The sequence below is a fragment of the Bubalus bubalis genome, chromosome 2 (assembly GCF_019923935.1).
Source record: "Bubalus bubalis isolate 160015118507 breed Murrah chromosome 2, NDDB_SH_1, whole genome shotgun sequence".
NCBI lineage: Eukaryota > Metazoa > Chordata > Mammalia > Artiodactyla > Bovidae > Bubalus > Bubalus bubalis.
In genome coordinates, this window is record NC_059158.1 from 19,201,801 (window position 1) to 19,221,363 (window position 19,563).

General features: G+C 45.0%; 2 protein-coding genes and 1 long non-coding RNA gene across 10 annotated transcripts in view; 1 reads left to right on the forward strand and 2 right to left on the reverse strand.

Moving 5' to 3' along the window:
- Nucleotides 1–8,387, forward strand: part of ALDH5A1 (aldehyde dehydrogenase 5 family member A1) — a 26,970-nt gene extending 18,583 nt beyond the window's left edge. For 3 of the 4 annotated variants that reach the window (XM_045162683.1, XM_045162682.1, XM_045162674.1), the window contains 3 exons: nt 690–859; nt 3,087–3,145; nt 4,793–8,387. In XM_045162683.1, the coding sequence (XP_045018618.1) occupies nt 690–859; nt 3,087–3,145; nt 4,793–4,998 (435 nt within the window). In that variant the 3' untranslated portion in view covers nt 4,999–8,387. The remainder of the gene's footprint in view (nt 1–689; nt 860–3,086; nt 3,146–4,792) is intronic. The other variant, XM_044927903.2, reaches the window with a different exon arrangement.
- The window catches only part of LOC112579640, a 17,395-nt gene extending 6,788 nt beyond the window's left edge, over nt 1–10,607 (reverse strand). For both annotated transcript variants that reach the window (XR_003103933.3, XR_006544527.2), the window contains exon 1: nt 10,452–10,607. This is a non-coding gene — a long non-coding RNA (uncharacterized LOC112579640). The remainder of the gene's footprint in view (nt 1–10,451) is intronic.
- Nucleotides 10,608–11,811: 1,204 nt separating this feature from the next.
- The window catches only part of KIAA0319 (KIAA0319 ortholog), a 74,373-nt gene continuing 66,621 nt past the window's right edge, over nt 11,812–19,563 (reverse strand). For all 4 annotated transcript variants that reach the window (XM_045162688.1, XM_045162687.1, XM_045162685.1 and 1 more), the window contains 4 exons: nt 19,427–19,549; nt 18,148–18,238; nt 15,233–15,324; nt 11,812–14,946 (listed from right to left, as the gene is read on the reverse strand). In XM_045162688.1, coding sequence (XP_045018623.1) covers nt 14,768–14,946; nt 15,233–15,324; nt 18,148–18,238; nt 19,427–19,549 — 485 coding nt within the window. In that variant the 3' untranslated portion in view covers nt 11,812–14,767. The remainder of the gene's footprint in view (nt 14,947–15,232; nt 15,325–18,147; nt 18,239–19,426; nt 19,550–19,563) is intronic.

Consider the following 19,563-nt stretch of genomic DNA (forward strand, 5'->3'; position numbering starts at 1 on the left):
CATCTTCAGTACACCTCTTAGAACAAAGTGAAAGAGAAGTCCAGGGACAAGAACAACGTGGGCTCCAAGAGCCTGGAACTAACCCAGGAAGGCAAGGAGAGCAAATCCCAGAAAGGCGGCTGAGCATCAGGCCTTGAAAGATATGAGTGTATGTGTATTAGGCCATTCAGCAAACAGTAAGACCAAATAGCCAGAAACCCACAGAGCAGGGTTGCTGTTGTTCAGTCGCCAAGTCATGTCCAACTCTTTGTGACCCAATAGACTGCAGCACACCAGGTTTCTCTGTCCATCACCAGCTCCCAGAGTTTGCTCAAGTTCATGTCCACTGAGTCGGTGATGCCATCCAACCATCTCATCCTCTGTTGTTCCCTTCTCCTTCTGCCTTCAACCTTTCCCAGCGTTAGGGTCTTTTCCAAGGAGTCAGCTCTTCACATCAGGTGGCCAAAGCATTGGAGATTCAGCTTCAGTCCTTCCAACAAGTGGGGAGGAAGCAGCATTGTATATGCAACCAGCCCTCTTGACTCCATATCTGTGTATTTGGTTCTTCCTACCTAGAAGGAATTGGGATACATGGATTCAAACCTATTTGAAAAAGAAAGAAAAACCCAGTTACAGTTTTTGACGGTTTAAACATTTTCCAAGTATCCTGGATTGCCTTCCCAAAGGCTCTTCCTTTTCTCCTCACACAGGCAGAGAAACACGTGAGTGATGCCATTTCCAAAGGGGCCACCGTTGTGACAGGTGGGAAGCGACACCACGTTGGGAAAAATTTCTTCGAGCCCACCCTGCTCAGCAACGTCACCCGAGACATGCTCTGCTCTCAGGAAGAAACTTTTGGGCCTGTGGCACCTGTTATCAAGTAAGGCCATTCAGCGTGTAGGAGACAGGAGGAAGAGTAGGAAAGGAAAAGGAAGGCTGGAGAGTAATCCAGTTCCTGTGTCGTTTGCGGCTGGCGGGAGAGGGAGAGGAGCAGAGAGTGGGGCTGTGTCAGGGGAAGGGCCAAATCCAAGGCATGGATTTTTAAATATTGGTTTTTATTATTGCCAGTTTAGACCACAAAATTTACCAAATTCTCTACTTTGCTCCCTGCTGAACTCATTTTTCTTCATAACAGAGTGCATCCTTCAAGGCTTCTTTCAAGGGTGTCTGTGGGAAATGAACTGTGTTCGTATGGAACCGTTTATCCTACACTCACAAGTAAATAATAATCTACCTGTGTAAAAATCTAGCTTCACAAGATATCAGTCCTTGGTCTGCTTACTTTCAGGGTTGTTATTGAGAAAGCTGATGTCTGGTTCTTGTTCCTGTGAAGGGATCTTTTTCTTTTCAGAGATTGGTGGCCTTTGATGTTCTTAAATTTTACCATGGTAGCTTAGGTACAACATACTGTGAGCTTCTTTCAATCTGAGATCCTAAGGCCTTTATTTAAAATCTAAGGTGTTTAGTCCTGGGAGATTCTTGGTCATTATTTCTCCAAATATTTCTCTCTCCTCCATTGCTAATGAAATTTATAGATTAATCTGACACTGGGAGAATGGACCACTTGGAGAACTTTCATCTTTTAGTAAAATATTTTTTACCTAGAATATGAACTTAACATTTTCCAAAAGGATGCAGGGGTTAGGAATGTAGGCTTTGCTATTTTATACCTGTGTCTCCTTGAATGAGTTAACTTCTCTGAGCCCCGGGGTCCTTGATGGGAAAAGGACTAAAAACTAGTACTTGCCTCATGGCTTCCCAGGTGGAACAGTGGTAAAGAATCTGCCTGCCAATGCAGAAGACCTGAGAGACTCAGGTTCAGTCCCTGGAGTAGGAAATGGCAACCCACTCCAGTATTCCTGCCTGGAGAATTCCATAGACAGAGAAGCCTGATGGGCTATAGTCCATAAGGTTGCAAAAAGTCAGACACGACTTAGTACTAAACAACAACAAACAAAAAAATTTGCCTCACAGGACAGTTGTAAGGTTTAAATGATGTAATATACATAAAGCACGTCACCTAATATCAGTGTGGTTGTTATTGTGTAAATAGTGAAGTGAAGTCATGCAGTCGTGTCCAACTCTTTGTGACCCCTTGGACTGTAGCCTACAGGCTCTTCTGTCCATGGGATTCTCCAGGCAAGAATACTGGAGTGGGTTGCCATTTCCTTCTCCAGGGAATCTTCCCGACCCAGGGATCGAACCTGGGTCTCCAGCATTACAGGCAGACACTTTACTATCTGAACCACCAGGGAGTTCACACTCAAAAGGTGAAATCGTCGAGGATGTCCCACCTGATGGTGTGATGAGTGCATTTTCGACGGACATGCAGGCAGTGAGGACATGGGTGACGCCCTGGTTTTTATTCTCTGGCAGATACAACGGCTTGCTCTCTACAGTGGAGAGACAAGAGCTGCTCGTCCTTGTACAAGTGATTCTCTTGGGGCCCCCCTCTTCTCTCTCCCACACGTCCTCTGGCACTGACCAGGGTCTGCCAGCTCTGCCCGAGCCTTCAGAGGGCTGGCTGCTGCTGGGTCTCTGATTTGAGGAGCTGAGATACATAGAATGTTCTGCCCCCAGTTACAGTTTTGGGGCAACAGAAAAAGGCCTCTGAAATCTAGTTTCAGAAATAAGATGATCAAGCTGGAAGAGACTGCATTAGGCTTCCATACTAGTCATCTCATTTCCAAGGGGAACAGACCCCCAGCACTGTCAAGCAGTGGGGCCAACACTGGAACCCTGAGCCCCAGCAGGCCCTGGCTGTTGTCTTTCTCCCACGTCGCGACTGCTTCTCAAGTAGTTATGATTGACGCATGTCTTAAGAGGGAACAAGAGCAGTAACCCTTTTCTTAGGCATTTTATTCAACATTCTGAATACACTGTAGTTGCCTGCGTGACTCCTGTTCTCCTAGAAGAGATGAACCGGTGTTGATGCAAGCTCCCTAGCCTTGAACTCAGCGTGTGCAGTGAATGAAGGTGTTTTCCTCTCTGCTCCTTGCAAAACTGATTGACCCCTGGCTCTTACTTGGGAGATAGAGCAGAAGGAAAACCAGCTGGTTTCCCTTCCCCTGTGGGATTTTGCTGATGACCCACCCTGACTTTGGCAGGTTCAACACAGAGGAGGAGGCGGTGGCGATCGCTAATGCGGCCGACGTCGGGCTGGCAGGTAGGTGTCTGTCTTCACTTGGCGACAATCACAGTCACTTCTCCAGCTGTGCCTTTTAAATGTCGCCCAGGGTTTTGAGAACTCAGCTTCATTGCAGCACGTGTTTCATTGCTTTCCAAGGGGCGAGGGCGGGTTTGTGCCAGTCCAGGTTCTTTGCCGTGTCCCCAGGATGTAGGATGGGAGCTCCCTGGTCGGAGCTGGGCGTGGTGGAGGGAGAAACAGCAGTGCTGACTGTTCTGGGGAGAACCACCCACACCCCTTAAGTCCCATGTTCCCAGAGGCTCGATGCCTGGAAATTCCAAGTGCTTCTCCTCGCATCCCTCCTGGAAGCGTGAACAAAAGAGAGCGCTTGACTTCACAGAGAGCTTCGGGGCGATGAAGGAAGGGAAGACAGCACAGGCAGAGGGAGCCTCAGGGAGTGGCTGCCATTCTTGCAGTTTGGACATGGTCAAGGCGGCCTTAGTATGTACCCTGTGTCCCTGACAAAACTGTATGTGCATAAAGACACTCAACAAATCCGTCTTTAGCATCCACTAGATCGGAGAAGGCAATGGCACCCCACTCCAGTACTCTTGCCTGGAAAATCCCATGGATGGAGGAGCCTGGTAGGCTGCAGTCCATGGGGTTGCTAAGAGTCAGGCATGACTTAGCGACTTCACTTTCACTTTTCACTTTCATGCATGGGAGAAGGAAATGGCAACCCACTCCAATGTTCTTGCCTAGAGAATCCCAGGGACGGGGGAGCCTGGTGGGCTGCCATCTATGGGGTTGCACAGAGTTGGACATGACTGAAGCAACTTAGCAGCAGCAGCAGCAACAGTGAATGAAGTGTTGGCAAAGATACAAAGACATAAAGATACAGCCGTAGCTCTACAGGCGCTTCTCTGGGTGGACAAGAACTACTGATAACCAGAGGAAGGATGTGCACCCTGTAGAGTCCCTTATTCTACTACAAGGACTCGGAGTTGCTGACTCAGAGGGCCTAACGCTGGAGTAAGATGTGTGCACGAGTGCCCCTGTAATGCTGAGCCCAGCATTCCTCTTATCCCTTCTTGATGGGATGATGGTGGAGGAAGCCAGGCCCTGAACCAGGGCATCCATGCTGGGCAAGACTCTGATGGTGCAGATTGAAGGAGAGAGGTTCTGGGCAGAGGGGGACCTAAAATAGGACAAGGAGAACTGGGTGGACGAGTTTGGTGGAGATGGTCAGTGACTGGAAATAATGGAAGATAAAGCTGGACATGTTGTTCGAAACCACATTAGGGAGAGTTCGAATACCCACCAGGAACTTAACCTTATTTATAGGTAACAAGGAGTTGCTGGAAGGTCTGGGTAAAAACATCACATGGATAACCTAACAGATGTGTGCAGGGTGAATTGATTAGGAGGCCATAGGAGCCGGCTTCATTGTTGTTACAGCCCTAGCTGGAGATGGTGAGAGTGCTAGCGAGAGTGGAACAGAAGCAAAAAGATGATTTCTAAAGGTTGTGAGATGGAGACATGCACGGAACCAACTAGGGGCTCCACTTGGAAGCAGGGAGGTTCCAGCCCGTGTGACTAGGCGGCTGGTCATCCATGGCACCCTCAGCTGTGGACACAATGTCTTTAATAACTATTCTACATCTGTGTCCTTTATCCCCACGACAGGTTATTTTTACTCTCAAGACCCGGCCCAGATCTGGAGGGTGGCGGAGCGGCTGGAGGTCGGCATGGTTGGCGTTAATGAAGGACTGATCTCCTCTGTGGAGTGCCCTTTCGGGGGCGTGAAGCAGTCCGGCCTTGGGCGAGAGGGCTCCAAGTACGGCATTGACGAGTATCTTGAGCTCAAGTATGTGTGCTTCGGAGGCTTATAGGATTATTTAAAAAATAAAAAGGGAGGTTTACCTATGTATGGGAACATGCCATCCATTATTTTAAATAAACCCATCAGGTAGCTGAACTAGGAATTTTAAAAAACAAATCATCCAATCCTTGTAAGCAGATACAAATCCTACCCCTCCCCTAGCTGACCTGGGACCAATACATGCCACAAGCCTGTGGCTACAGATCCCTGAGAACCAGCAGTGGGTTTATAGGATGAGGCCCCGGATCACCAGCCCCCACCGCCCCCACCCCCAGCCCACCCAACCCATGACCTTATCTGCCTCAGAGCAAGGTGCAACAAGCTGGTCCTGAAGCCCCCTCACCACAGTGGGACCACAGCCTGGGCAATGACATAGCCAGCACCCATGTGGCTCCGGAGCTAAGACCCAGGGGGCTGCGGGGGACATCTCTTGAGTGTGACTGACAGTCTGGGCAGGATGCCGCTGCATGCCTGGTGACCTGCCAGCTGGGTATTCGGAGGTGTTGCTGCAGCGGCTGTATCGGCGGTTTTTTTTTTTTTTTAAGAACTTTAGACACAGCACAGAATTGCCTGAATTTCTTTGAGAAATGAAAGAACCCCTCTCTCTTTTTTGACTAGTTTTTAAACTGAAGGCTCCATCATCCTCAACCGCTTAAAGATTCTGTGTTCAATTCTTTGCTGTTTTTCCACATCATGTTTCTGAGAGAAAATAAGCATAAAGCAGAGTGTGGCAGCGGCGGCTTGGTGGCAGGATGACCCACGCGTAACAGCCTGGCTGGGCTTTATCTGCACAAACATGCTGTCTACCCCCAACACCCACCCCTCAGTACAGTGGAGATTCTGTTCATGCCTTACTTAGCTCCATGGGATACTGTGAACCTAAGAGAAAGCAAACATACAATATTTGCCAAAAGTGAAAATTCGATGTTAAGTGCGGGAGTCATTGTTATTATGGGTAGCACCTCCCAGCCCAGCTTGGGTCTCCAGCAGTGGCTTTGCCAAGGTGAGGGGAGGCTGGTACCCACCTGCTCGGCATCTGAGCCCGAGGGCAGGCTAGTCTCCCACAGCCTGCCCTTTATGAGACGCTGCTCCTTCACCGGCAAGAGAGCGCAAAAGCACTTTGAGTACAGTGATCTCAAAAGGGAAAAGAATTTCCATAGTTGCCCGTTGGAAGAGGCACTTTTTATCCAATGAGTTTTTATAGCTCTTTTAAGAACAAAAAGCCCAACGATCACTGTTTCCTGTTGCTCTGAAAGAAAATCTCTAAGAAAACAGTAGGCTTTTCTGTACTGTGTCTCTAAACGTCCTGATATATGAGGAAAGGGGAGGCTGGTCCTGGTGGAACAGACGGGGACGAAGCTCTCCCTTTTCCACTGTGTGTGTGTGTGTGTGCGCGCGCACACGCGCGTGCCCATGCGTGCACACTCCACTGACATCCTCTGGATGTTTTGGGGAGCGGAAGGAAAACGTGAATGAAAGGAGTGCTGGAGGCAGTTGCTCCTGGACCAGCCAGGACATAGCACCCCTCACTGAGCCATGGGAGCTGAACAGCTATAGGAAGGTCTGAGATGTCCCTGTGCACAGAGGTACCAAGGCCAGTCCCGGAGCTGCCTTCTGTTTGCCCTGGGTTACATCAGCCGTCCCCCTGAGGCCCAGCTAAGCGATCAGCTGAAGTCCACCTCCTAGTGACAGGCACTGCTCAGACCCTGTCCACAGTCACATACACATCATACTGACCGTGAATTTGCTTACTAGTTCTGGGGTTGTTTCATGTAACATTTTAATTACTTAATGTTTGGATGTGTCCATCTGTTTTCTATTAACAATAAAAATGCTCTAAATAGTTTTTAGAAGTCCAGAATACTAGTGCTTGAAATGTTTGGGGGAATACGTTCAAATATGTTTGTAACTTTGTAACTCAGTAGATACTTTGGCTTGATGGCAGATTTTGAGTTTTCTAGTATATCTGGTTGACCAGGTACACAGATTGAGGGCCAGAGACTCACTGCCATATCCTTGATTAATTCTGGAATTAAAATAATTTGAAAAGGAAATAGCTTACTGTTTAGTAAAATCGATCTGGGTTGTGGGGAAAGACGTATTTTTAAATGAACATTTATGGGGGTTACTGTTCGGTAAGGTGATCAATTATGTGATGGAATATGTGATGGATTTGTTAAAAATGTGTGTTTTAACGTTAAATAGAAAAGGACCATTAGACCAGGGATTGGTTCACAGGCCAAATCTTGCCTGATTTTGTACAACCCAGAGCTAAGAATGGTTTTTATATTCCCAAATAGTTAGGGGAAAACAAATCGAAAGAATAGTATTTCATGACACATGGAAATTTTCTGCAATTCAGATATCAGTGTCCATAACTCTTTGCGATCCCATGGACTGTAGTTCGCCAGGTTCCTCTGTCCATGGAATTCTCCAAGCAATACTGGAGTGGATAGCCATTCTGTTCTCCAGGGGATCTTCCTAACCCAGGGATCGAACCCGGGTCTCCTGCATTGCAGGCAGGTTCTTTACCATCTGACCCCCAGGGAAGCCCCAAATAAAATGTTATTGGAACCCAGCCATGCCCATTCAGTTACCATATGATCTGTGGCTACCTTCTAGGCAGAGCTGAGTATTTGCACCACAGACAGAATTGCCCACAAAACTCTTTGGCTTTTTACAGAAATAGTTTGCCAACCTCTGATCTAAACCAAGAGAGAGATACTGACTTTCCCATGTTTGTGAAGCATTATTTCATTTTATTGAACACCTACTGTGTAAAAAGTACTTTTCCAGACCTTGCTCCAGTGAATTCTCCCCAAGAACTTTCCAGCAATCGTCACATAACTCATCCGAAATCACCCAGATAACGGGAGTCTGTTGGCCTTGAGAAAACAATTCTCAGTTTACTTTCCCCAGCTATGCAGGGATTCTCATTTTAAACCTCCTCTGTACCTGTTATCTTTATCCATTTGAGCAGCTTTTAAATATAATTTTATGTCAAGTGTTGGCTCATCTACCTTTAATTTTTATGGAAAGACTTAGTGAAAGTAAAGATCAGAAGCACAATGGAGAAAAATCTGTTTTATTGTAAACTTAGATCATTAACTTTAACTGTTCCACATGACTGCCTTCTCTGTAGGTTGAAGCCCAGAGCTTTAATTATTCGTATGCGGCTATGATAGATAGCATTTTACTTGAATAATATTTATGCTGTGGTTTTTTTTCATGCTGTATTTTGTAGGATAAAACTTGGGGATAAGTGTAGTTGGAACTGTGAAAACATTTTGTTTTTTAAAAATGTACATGTAATTCACTTTCCAGTTTTTGATAATTGTGTATGTGTGTCAAGGCAGCAGAGTTGTGCGTGTGTGATTAATAAAGGTTGAATTAACAGAATTTCCTGTTTTAAGTAAAGGTTTCTGGTTTGTGGGATTTTTCTTGCCAGTTCATCATTTGAGTTTACTTTGGAGATTATTAGACCAGTTTGGATATGTATGCCCCCCTCAAAATATGACTGTAGGAGTTCTGGACACGCTACCCCAAAATGTGCCACTTTGGCATAAGGATTTTTGTGAGCTGAAGACAATTAAGTAGCAGATAAAAGAAAAGCACTCGGTTTTTTGTTACCCCTCTATTTGTCCAACTCTTTACGACGCCATGAACTGCAGCCTGCCAGGCTCCTCTGTCCATGGGATTCTCCAGGCAAGAATACTGGAGTGGGTTGCCATGCCCTCCTCCAGGGGATTTTCCTGACACAGGGATCGAACCTGTGGCTCCTGCATTGCAGGCGGATTCTTTACCACTGAGCCCCTGGGGAAGCCCCAAAAGCAGGATACAAATTTACAAAGGTGCCCCCTTTCTATCAAGAGGAAGGGACAAAGGTTAATTCCCAGAGACAACTTCAGGCCCAATCAGCCTGTAAATAACAAATTTTACTAACTAGCCTTGGCTCCACCCTTGAAAGCCTACAATTGTTTTCCTCTATCCTGTCATTTCTCCAGAGATTTATTGTTCTTTGTTGAAGATGCTATGTAAGCTGACGCTTTAAGCCACTCTCAGTTATCACTTCTCTCTGAGATATACATGAGAAGTTTATTAAAACATCTGTTTTTCTCTTGTTAATCTTTTATGGCAGTGGTCTCAGCCAAGAACTCAGAAAGGTAGAGGGAAAATTATTTCTCTGCTACATGTATAAACAATGCTCCTTTGATTCATCTGTGAATCTCTTGGGCAGGGAGCCAGCCTATGAAATTTGGTACCCTAACACATTCATACAGGAGGGACTGTAATAGGGAAGAAACTTGTATTCTATTACAAGTTAATCAGACTTCCCTGGTAGCTCAGTGGTAAAGAATCTAATTTGCCTGTCAATGCAGGAGACATGTGTTCAACCCTTGGGTCAGGAAGATCCCCTGGAAAAGAAAATGGCAACTCACTCCAGTATTCTTGTCTGGAAAATCCCATGGATGGAGAAGCCTGGTGGGCTACAGTCTGGAGGGTCACAAAAGAGTTAGACAAAGTCAGACACGACTTAGAGACTAAACAATAGCACCAAGTTAAGCTTAAATTATTTGTAATGGCTCATCTCTGAGAACCCTGCTTCCCAGGTAATAAGCATTAAGCTAAAATACCTTTGTTTAGCTCAGAGGAAATATCCTGACCAGGCCCATCTGTGAATGGCTATAAGGAGGAAGAAACCTACACACCCCTTCACAGAGGCTGATGGAAACCAGGAAGTGTTTGAGTTTACTCTCTCCTCTTTTAGTATAAAAGAAGGCTGAATTCTAACTCAAGCAAGATAGTTCTTTGGAGCATAAGCCCACCATATTCGCAGCCTGCTGCCTTTCTGAATAAAATCATTATTTCTTGCCCCAACAACCCGTCTCTCAATTTTTGGCCTATGTACGGAGAGCGGTAGGAACTTAGACTCTACTGAGTCTAAGGTTACTAAGTACAGGCTTACTGAGTCTAAGCCTGTCCCATGGCTTGGGCTAATTACATGCTTGCTGAATTAAACTGGAATTTACCTGGTTTGCAGGTGTGGCTGCCTAAGAAAGGAGGATCCTCCAGCTTTCTCAAGTTCACCAGTGTCTGCTACACAGGCCACTGTTATCCATTATGTACTTTTTTCAAAGTTTGGGTTTTTTGGCCACAGAAATGTATGAGGAAGACATTTTTTGAAACCCTGCTATTCAGATAAAATCACTTAATTATTTAGACAGCATATCTTATACTTTCATGCAGTGTTCATTTATATTTTCAAAATTTTCACGTAGGCCTCACTGAATCCAAGTTACATCAGTAGGCTTTGAACAAAATAAGAAAAAATAGCATTCTTTGGAAAAAAGAACAGCATTCCTGGATACCCATCTCCCTTTATCATTCCATTTATTCCATGCGTTTCTCTTAATCTGCTTTTGATTTTTAAAATTACTTTACCAGGAAAAATTATCCACTTACCTCTTGTTGACCTGAAACAAACTTCCAGACACTGCTCCAGCCAAGATGGGTTTAGTTAGGACGAGCAGAGAACTAACCGTAACTTGAGATCTGCAACCATGGCCAGCCAGCTGCATCAAGTCAAGTCCCTGCACATCAACAGAAAATGCTTTTATAGGGAGGAAACGGAAGTTGGGCGGGTTAAAGAGTTCGTGGCTTTTCATTGGCTGAGTCCTTATCAGGAAAGAGAGGCCTTCCTCCTGTCCGGCTCTGCTATCATCACAGTGCGTGAAAGCGCCCTCTTCTGGTCGCCTGACTCTATTGATGTTTCTGTTTATTTTTTACACTGAATTTGTGGGTTTGTTCCATGCTTAGTCTAGGCCATCACTTGGAAGTGTATTTTCTTCTTCCTACTATTTCTAGCAGTAAATTTTCACCTGTTACAATTTCTTTATCTCTGACTTAGCTTGCAACAAATTAAAATGCAAACTAGTGTGGTTTTCATTTCATTTTCATCAAACTAGCAGGAAATCTGTCCTGGGGAAAAAAAATTGGTCATGCTAGGTGTGAATATTGAAAGGCTATATTCTATTTGTATGTTATTTATAAGTAAGTGGAAGTGGGTTTGGAAATTGGTGGTCTGTAAATCTACCTATAATCCATCATTTTATCAGCTAACCAGGAAGGAGTGGCCACAATTTAGACCACAGACAACACCGCTGTCCCAGTGGGTTAGTGGGCAAGAGTTCAGGTGTTCTGTCAGATTATATTATATTACATTATGTTCTTAGGACACAGTCTCTGTTGAAACTACTCACCTCTACTGTTGTAGCACAAAGGAATGAATGAATGTGCCTGTGTTCCAATAAGACTTTATTTAGGGACACTGACATCATTGGAAGGACTGATGCTGAAGCTGAAACTCCAATACTTTGGCCACCTAATGCAAAGAACAGACTCACTGGGGAAGACCCTGATGCTGGGAAAGATTGAAGGCAGGAGGAGAAGGGGATGACAGAGGATGAGATGGTTGCATGGCATCACTTACTCAATGGACATGAGTTTTGAGTGAACTCCAGGAGTTGGTGATGGACAGGGAGGCCTGGCGTGCTGCAGTCCATGGGGTCACAAATAGTCGGACATGACTGAATGACTGAACTGAACTGACATCTGAATTCCATCTGCCTTGTGAGTTTCAAGCATCACAGAAATGTATGATTTTTTTCACCCATTTAAAAATGTAACACCCATTGTTAACTCACTGGCTGCACGAAAACAGGTCATGGGCCAGTCTGCTCCCTCCTGTCTGGGAAATGCCTCTACACAGAGGTATAAAGAATGAGTATCACCCCAACCCACACAACAGCATGGAGGCATTACAGAGAATACAGACACCTTTATTCAGATTAGCACATACATTTAATAGTGTTGTATTGGAAATGATACCTTGTCAATACATGGGGAAAAGACATTAAAACAAAAAAAAAAAGTAAAGAAAACCAGGACTTCAGCCAAAGTCCACGATGGTTTGGTCACACAACAGAAAAGAATAGTACTGCCCCTCCTCTCTGCCCATAAAGGAGGTGGTGTTGGCATGCCACATGGTATTACTCCTTACCTCACTGCGTCTTTTTCAGCAAGTTCCTGTCACACACATGCTTGACCTCTTAATACTGTGGGTTTAAATGCTCTGCCATTGATTTTTTTAGCCAGCAACTAATAGTCTGGTCATCTTGTGAGCCCTGCCACTGGCCTCTCCCACATTCTTGGCCCTGCTTTGCTCATCTAAGCTCCTGCAGAGCTTCATCATCCCAAGACCCTTAATGCAAAGCACACAAGTGAGGAATGCTGGCTGCATTCCACCTCACGGTTGGCTCCTCTGATGAGAAGTGGGATAACAGGAGAGGACTCACTTTCTGATCGCTGGTGTGATGTTTATGTTTGATCCACCATAGATTCAAGATCCATCGGTGGTGTTTATGTTTGATCCACCATAGATTCAAGATCCATTGGTGGTAGAAGGATCAGACCCGCTGGGCTGGAGACAGGGTCAGAAAGGGAGCAGTGGCAAGAGCAGTGCTCAGCCACCCAGAGGGGCAGCCTCGGGTATGATCCCGCAGAAAAGATGAAGTCTTCTCCCCCTTTGCCTTCTGCTCCCTTCACAGAGGGAATTCTTGGTCCTAGGAACCAAACTTCCAAGTGGTCCAAAAGACCCACCAGAATTTGCCCTCCAATAACTGGGCATGGGAGTCCTTTGTGTATAGGTGAGGAGGGTGGAAGGCATGGACCTTGCAGCTTACAAAATCTGCATTCGACTCCTATATCCACCACTGACTGGCCGTGACCGTGAGCAAGTTACTTAAACTCTCTGGGCCTTTATTACGTTCAATATGAGAATAATAGCTACCTTTCCAGCTTGATTATAAGGATCAGTAGAGTATGTAAAATACATATATTATGTACATAGATAGCACTTAACACATGATCACTCCTTCTCCATCACTGCACTCTGCCGACATCATATTTAGGCTGCCATCCTCTGTGCCAGAAATTTCCAGTTGTGCACGAAAATAATATAACTGGCCACTGGGTAGGGCAGATTTTAAGTTTATGAAGCTAAATATTTATGGAAAAAGCATCACATTTTCCTTCTAACATCACCAATAGGACTGAATTGGCTGGCTAGACAGAAAGCGTACATATAAAGAAATGCTTAAAAATAAAATCATACCTGTATGCTTTTTACTTTTGCCATTTCCCAGAAAACAGAATAATTAAAAACAAGACGGTCTCCAGAGGATGCATATTAGCAGCGAGAACAACAGCACCGGAAAGCTTCGTTTTTTTCAGTGGCCCACGGGAACTGTTTTCTCTATTGTCCTGTCCTGATGATTTAAACCTCATGATTTAATGGCCTTGCTTCTCCACTTAATCATAGCAAAGCAATCCCGGTTTCCCTCTCCTGTGACAAAAGCTTGTGCAACAGAATATTGCTTAAATGTGGTCATGCTTGATGCCACAGCCCTGGTTCTGTCTGCGATGGGCCCCGTCTCTCATGCTGATCTCTTCACAAAGAACGCCAAGGGTACCGCCCAGGCCATCAGCCCCAGGACCACGGTGGATGGCAAAGGATCAGCAGCCAGCTGAGTTCTCAGGCTACAGTCCACTGTAGTTCCTTGCTCTAGGATGCAGCTTTGAGGTTAGAGATGCTTTAATTTTTTTCATACATTTAAAATAAGCTATTTAGTAGAAAATGGTGGAATAAATACAGTTTTAAACAAATTAAGTGGCTATCTATGTCATGTTATTAGGAAGAGTAACTACAGGGGCTGAGTATCAGAAGCATACCATTCTCATTAAGACTTGTGGTATTTCAGAGTTTGGGAATACCCTCAGCCCTCTCCCTTACCACTTCTGCATCCACGGGGCCCACATCCCTGACCATGTATATTACAAAGTTGCTGAGTCTTTATTCCTATTGGTGGAGGTCCAAACGCATGGCCTATTGCACATGATAAACCACTAATGAATTACTAATCACTTTTCTTGTGTTTCTGTAAACTGGAGCTGAGAGAGGCCTCAGCAATAGTTTGTTTTTCTTGGAGAAAGAAAAGGTAAAACCTTTTAAAATGTTATCTTCGATTTTCAACCCTCAAGTCAGCAAACCCCACCTCCCTCTCTGTTGTTTCTGGTCCTCAGAATACAATTCTTACTGAGCTCTCAAACTTCCTAGAGCTACTCGCTAGAAATGGTGACTGGCCGTCTCGAAGCAGCAAAAACAGGAGACTTCAGCCCTGTACGTGTGTCTCTTCGGCACTGGAAACTGGCTGGACAGAGGGCAACCCACATCACAGATAAATCAGCTTAATACACACAGACCTCAGGCTCCAAGGCTCCTATGACAGAAACCATGCTGGGAAAGTCCCCTTTAAAGGCAATTACTGCTCCTAAAAGAAGTCAGTCCTCTCTGCATCCGTACTGAACTCACCTTCCCCAGGGGTCTGCAGACAGAAACAGATGTACCTTTTTCTTAACATAGGAATATAACGCTGTGTTAGCTACAAAAACACAGAGCTCTTTTAAGCATATACCTTAGTGTCTTACCCCACCTTTACTCCTACTAACAAGCATCTCAGTGAAAAGAGCATTGTTTTTGTTCTGTGTCTCGAAAACCCCAAGAAGACAGGTCTTTTCTATGGGGACACACCTCCAGCCCAGTGTGAAAGGACAGGAACACGCTATTCTAACAAGAGTGAGTTTTGTCTGTAACTCCCACTGACTCTCCGGGATTAAAGGATTCCTGTAGACGTCCTTCTGTTTCAGAACCAACCGCTCCATTATCTGTCCTTGGAGCAATAGCTGAAAGAAACCCCATTTCTGATGGATCCGTTCATGGAAACCTTCGGATTCCCTCGCTCCATCCTCTCTCGGCTGAAGATTGTATCCTGGTCACTGTCAAACTCGGACTCGGACACCATCAGGCTGGAGTTGTGCTCTGTGCTCCGGTGCTTGATACCTAGGGAGAAGCGGACAGACGCCTCTGGAGGGGAGTGGCATTCTCCCTCCCCGCCAACCATCATTCTGGTCCCGAGCACCGAGCCCTGCGCTCTGCACCTGCAAAGCCATCACTTACGAGGCAGCAGGCACTTGGGGTTTCCCTGTGGGTATTAACAGGGACTGTGGAATCACTCCTGAGCTTGAGCCCAAGCTTCGTCACTTATCAGCTGCGTTCTCACAGGGTGACTCTCAGATGTCGGGATTAAACACTGGCAAGGCACTGGGAAACTATCTTGGAGACTTACCATATTTGGGCCTCAGCTCCATTCTTTCCTGGTCGTCCATGTTGTCCAGGATGGTGTACTTTGTTTTCTTCCTTATTTTAGTCCTTTTCCGTCTGAAAAAGACAAAGAAAAAGGTCAACTCAGATTTTCAGAGAGACAGGTGGGATCCAGGATTTAAAACACGTGGAGGACACTAAAGGAAATGCTTTGCCTTTAGAATGCTATTACATTTTATTAATTGGCATCTTTTATTAATGATATGTGGGGCTTCCCTAGTGGCTCAGATGGCAAAGAATCTGTCTGCAATGTGGGAGACCCAGGTTTGAGCCCTAAGTTGGAAAGATCCCCTGGACAAGAGAATAGTAACCCACTCCAGTATTCTTGCCTGGAGAATTCCATGGGCAGAGGAGCCCGGAGGACACGACTGAGTGTCTAACACACAAACAATCTTCTTTATTAATGATGTGTGTCACAGCCCAATCTGGGTTTGGTGAGTCTGAGATACATCATGTACCTTTTTTTTTTTTTAACCTTTTAATTTGATATTGTTGTTATTTAGTCGCAAAGTCGTGTCCGACTCTTTTGTGACCCATGGACTGTAGCTGGCCAGGCTTCTCTGTCCATGGATTTCTCCAGGCAAGAATACTGGAGTGGGTTGCCATTTCCTTCTCCAGGGGATCTTCCTGACCCAGGGATTGAGCCTGCATCTGCATCTCCTGCATTAGTAGGTGGATTCTTTACCACTGACCCAACCAATTAACAATTTTGTGAGAGTTTCGGGTGAACAGCGAAGGGACTCAGCCATACATATACATGAATCCATTCTCTCCTAAACTTCCCTCCTGTCCAGGCTGCCATATAACGCTGAACAGAGTTCCATGTGCTGTCCAGCAGGACCTTGCCGGTTATCCATTTTAAATACAGCAGTGTGTACCTGTCCATCCCAAAGCCCCTAACGATCTCTTCCCCCTCATCCTTCCCCCAGACAAACGTAAGTCCGTTCTCTAAGTCTGTGAGTCTCTCTCATTTATGCCATGCGTCCTCTCTCTCATTTATGCCATGCGTCCTCTCTCTCATTTATGCCATGCATCCTCTCTCTTATTTATGCCACGCATCCTCTCTCTCATTTATGCCACGCATCCTCTCTCTCATTTATGCCACGCATCCTCTCTCTCATTTATGCCATGCGTCCTCTCTCTCATTTATGCCATGCGTCCTCTCTCTCATTTATGCCATGCGTCCTCTCTCTCATTTATGCCATGCGTCCTCTCTCTCATTTATGCCATGCGTCCTCTCTCTCATTTATGCCATGCATCCTCTCTCTTATTTATGCCACGCATCCGGAAGAAACACATGTCAGAGCAGCACTGCTGTTATTACCGAACTGCAGGCTCTCACCTAAGCCTCAGGCTGAGGTGCAGGGACCTTTCCAGCAACTCTGTGTGTTGGCCCAGCAAGCTTTTCTCCATGAGGAATTCCTTCCTCAGAAAAAGCTGGATGAACAAGTTTCCCCCTCAACCTACACCACCCTGGGATGTCCAAACATGCAAGAATGACAAGATGACATAACTAGCAATCAGAAAAAAAAATCAAGAGAAATTATAATAAATTCTCCCAGAGGAATAAGCAATAACTCAGTCCTTCATTTTTTCACAACACATCAAGACACGCAGGCTGATCCTACGGACCTCACCCTACGCTTTAGAGGATAATTTCAAAATACATATCAACACTATGGTAAGATTTGTAGAGAACAAACAAAGGCAATATTCTGAGAACTTGGTGATTAAGAGCATGGGGTTCCAACTCTGGGTTTACTAGCTGGGTGACTGTGAGGCCATGTTTTGTCATCTCTTTGACTCCATGTTCCCACCTGTAAAATGGGAATAAGAACAGTTCCTCTCTCATATGATTGATGGGAAAACTCATAAGATAACACATAGAAAGCACTTAGAAGCATTCATTATAATGGCAAGCACTTAATAAATGCTCAGTCACTCTCGTCATCATTGTCATCTACTTGATACAAATGTCACAAAGCTGTAGAATTTGGAAAGCCAAGCACAGCAGGGTGACCTTCATCCCAGATCGTTCTGGGAAAATGTAATGGGATAGAGGCCGCTACGTACCTCTTCCTATGCACTCGTTCACTGGTCCTACCTTTGGAAAAGTAATCACAAATAAAACTACAAAAATTGATAAGTGATCTCTGAAAAATAACTATTATTATGGTATACCATTATGTTTTGTTTATCAAATCTTCGGAGAGCATTCATAGAGTTCCATGTAGGAAAGTAGACCCAATGCTGCCTTCTAAGGACTTGAATAATCATTATTCTTATGAATGTCCTCACAGAGGGTTGGGCATGGGGTTCTGGAAGGTTCGGATCATAAGGTAAGTCTGGGGCTCCTCAGCAGTCAGCTTCATGGGGAAAAAAAAAAGAAGGAAAAACCTAAAGCAAAACTTCTCTTTGGTGATGGTACCACTTAAAGTTTTGCTTTTAGGAAAAAGAATTCAGGTAGATTTGTTGCTTCACAGATGTAAACTAATGAAAACCTACCGTTTGGATCAGTATATTCTAGCACTCCTTTCTCTACTGAGTGGATTAGGCCACTTAGGTAGTGTTCTAGTGATGTGAGACTGGTAGAAAAGAGGATTAGATTTGATACAGAAGCATTGAATCTTCTAGAAAATATGACAGCTGCAATGAAAAAAAAGTTGCCTCTAGTATTATTCCACATAACTAGTAGGCACGTAAGCCCTGTGGGGGAGAATGTATTATCATGTGGTTTTAAACTCGAGTCTGTCTTCATAAAAAGAGGGATTGTCAAAAATTGAGCAGTTTCACAAACCTGAGCAACAGCCCTTAAACCTATCATATCACCTTTAATGTTGCATCTTTATTTTCAAAGAAATACATAAGCATGCCAGGTACCTCTTACAGCAGCAGATGCAAAGCCACGTTAACCCCCCTGTTAGCACAATGAGGGCGAGCGCCAGTATGGTCACATAGAATACGCTCCACTCTGAAAAACAGGAAGGCCAGAGAGGACATGTTACATACCCTTTGCAAAACAGCTTTATTTCAATAACTCTCAATGAATATTTCTGAATCCTTACAAGCAAAGGCCATCTGTGGTGTTGCGACCACCTCACCAGGATGGCTGCAGGGCCTGGTAAAATACTAACAAATCAAGAACAACTTAAAACCATCCTACATTTGTCCAACTGGTTCAGAAGAAACTGAAAAAAATAAACCCATCAATTAAGAAGGCTTCTTAAACACCCAGGTAAGGCACACCAAAACATTCATTCTAGAAACACAGAACTTCAAAACTGGTTCTGGTCTGGGTTTCAATAAAGCAAATAAGGTGTTTATTTGTATGGCTGCCTGTGATATGAAGATACTTATCACAGAGCCCGACAGTCATTCAGAAACGATTTCATCTTCACTTCACTTCCTCCACATCCTTACAAAAATCCAGTGGAAAAAGCTTTGCAACAACCCAGGGAGAGAGAAACCAATGGAGCAAAGACACAAGGTTTAACTCCATTAAATGTTACAACACTACTTGGAATGATTCAAGGGCTGGTTATTTTCAGATTTTTAAGAAATAGAAACAGGAACATAATTTGGCAGGGAGCTCATCATAATTTTTCTGCCAATTATGTCCATCTGCATCCCCAAGAAGACAAAATGACTCTTAGAAACAGACTGGCATTAAAACACAGTTTCCTCCTCAGAAGAGACAGGCGGTGGCTCAGGCAGACGCTGGCTGAGATGGTGGCTCCTTTGGAGCCTGCTTGGGCAGACAGCCTGGTGAGTGGGTCAACTTTCTTGCTCATCTGATTCCAGCCAGGTCCACACCAGGGGCCACTTCACCAGAAGGTCACACCCAGTTCAAGCCAAGGCAGGTACAGTCTGGACATGAGGTCCATGTAGCCCAAAGCGACCTTCTCAGCAATGGTTAGCTACATCTGCTTTGCCGAGGTGAATTTCCTCAGCAGGAAGTTTTAAGGAAAAATCTTAAACACACCCCCAAGGTGAATTGTGGGAATATGTTGACCCATCACCACATGAGCTGGTTCAATGGGCTTTGGGTGAGAAAAGGGTTTGAATTTACAGCTGTACAGTCAGGCAGGTCTTTCTGACAGTTCAGAATGATTTGTCTGAAGCCTCCTCACCTGGAGCTACCCACCACGCCAGGACTCACCACAGTTGCTTTCCCCATCCCGGATATAACGCTGGATCAGGTTCTCCATCCACAGCTGGGAGCAAATACAGCGCTTTGTGATGGGGTCACAGTGACCATGGCCAGAACACTTCAGAAGGCATCCTGCAAGGAGGCGA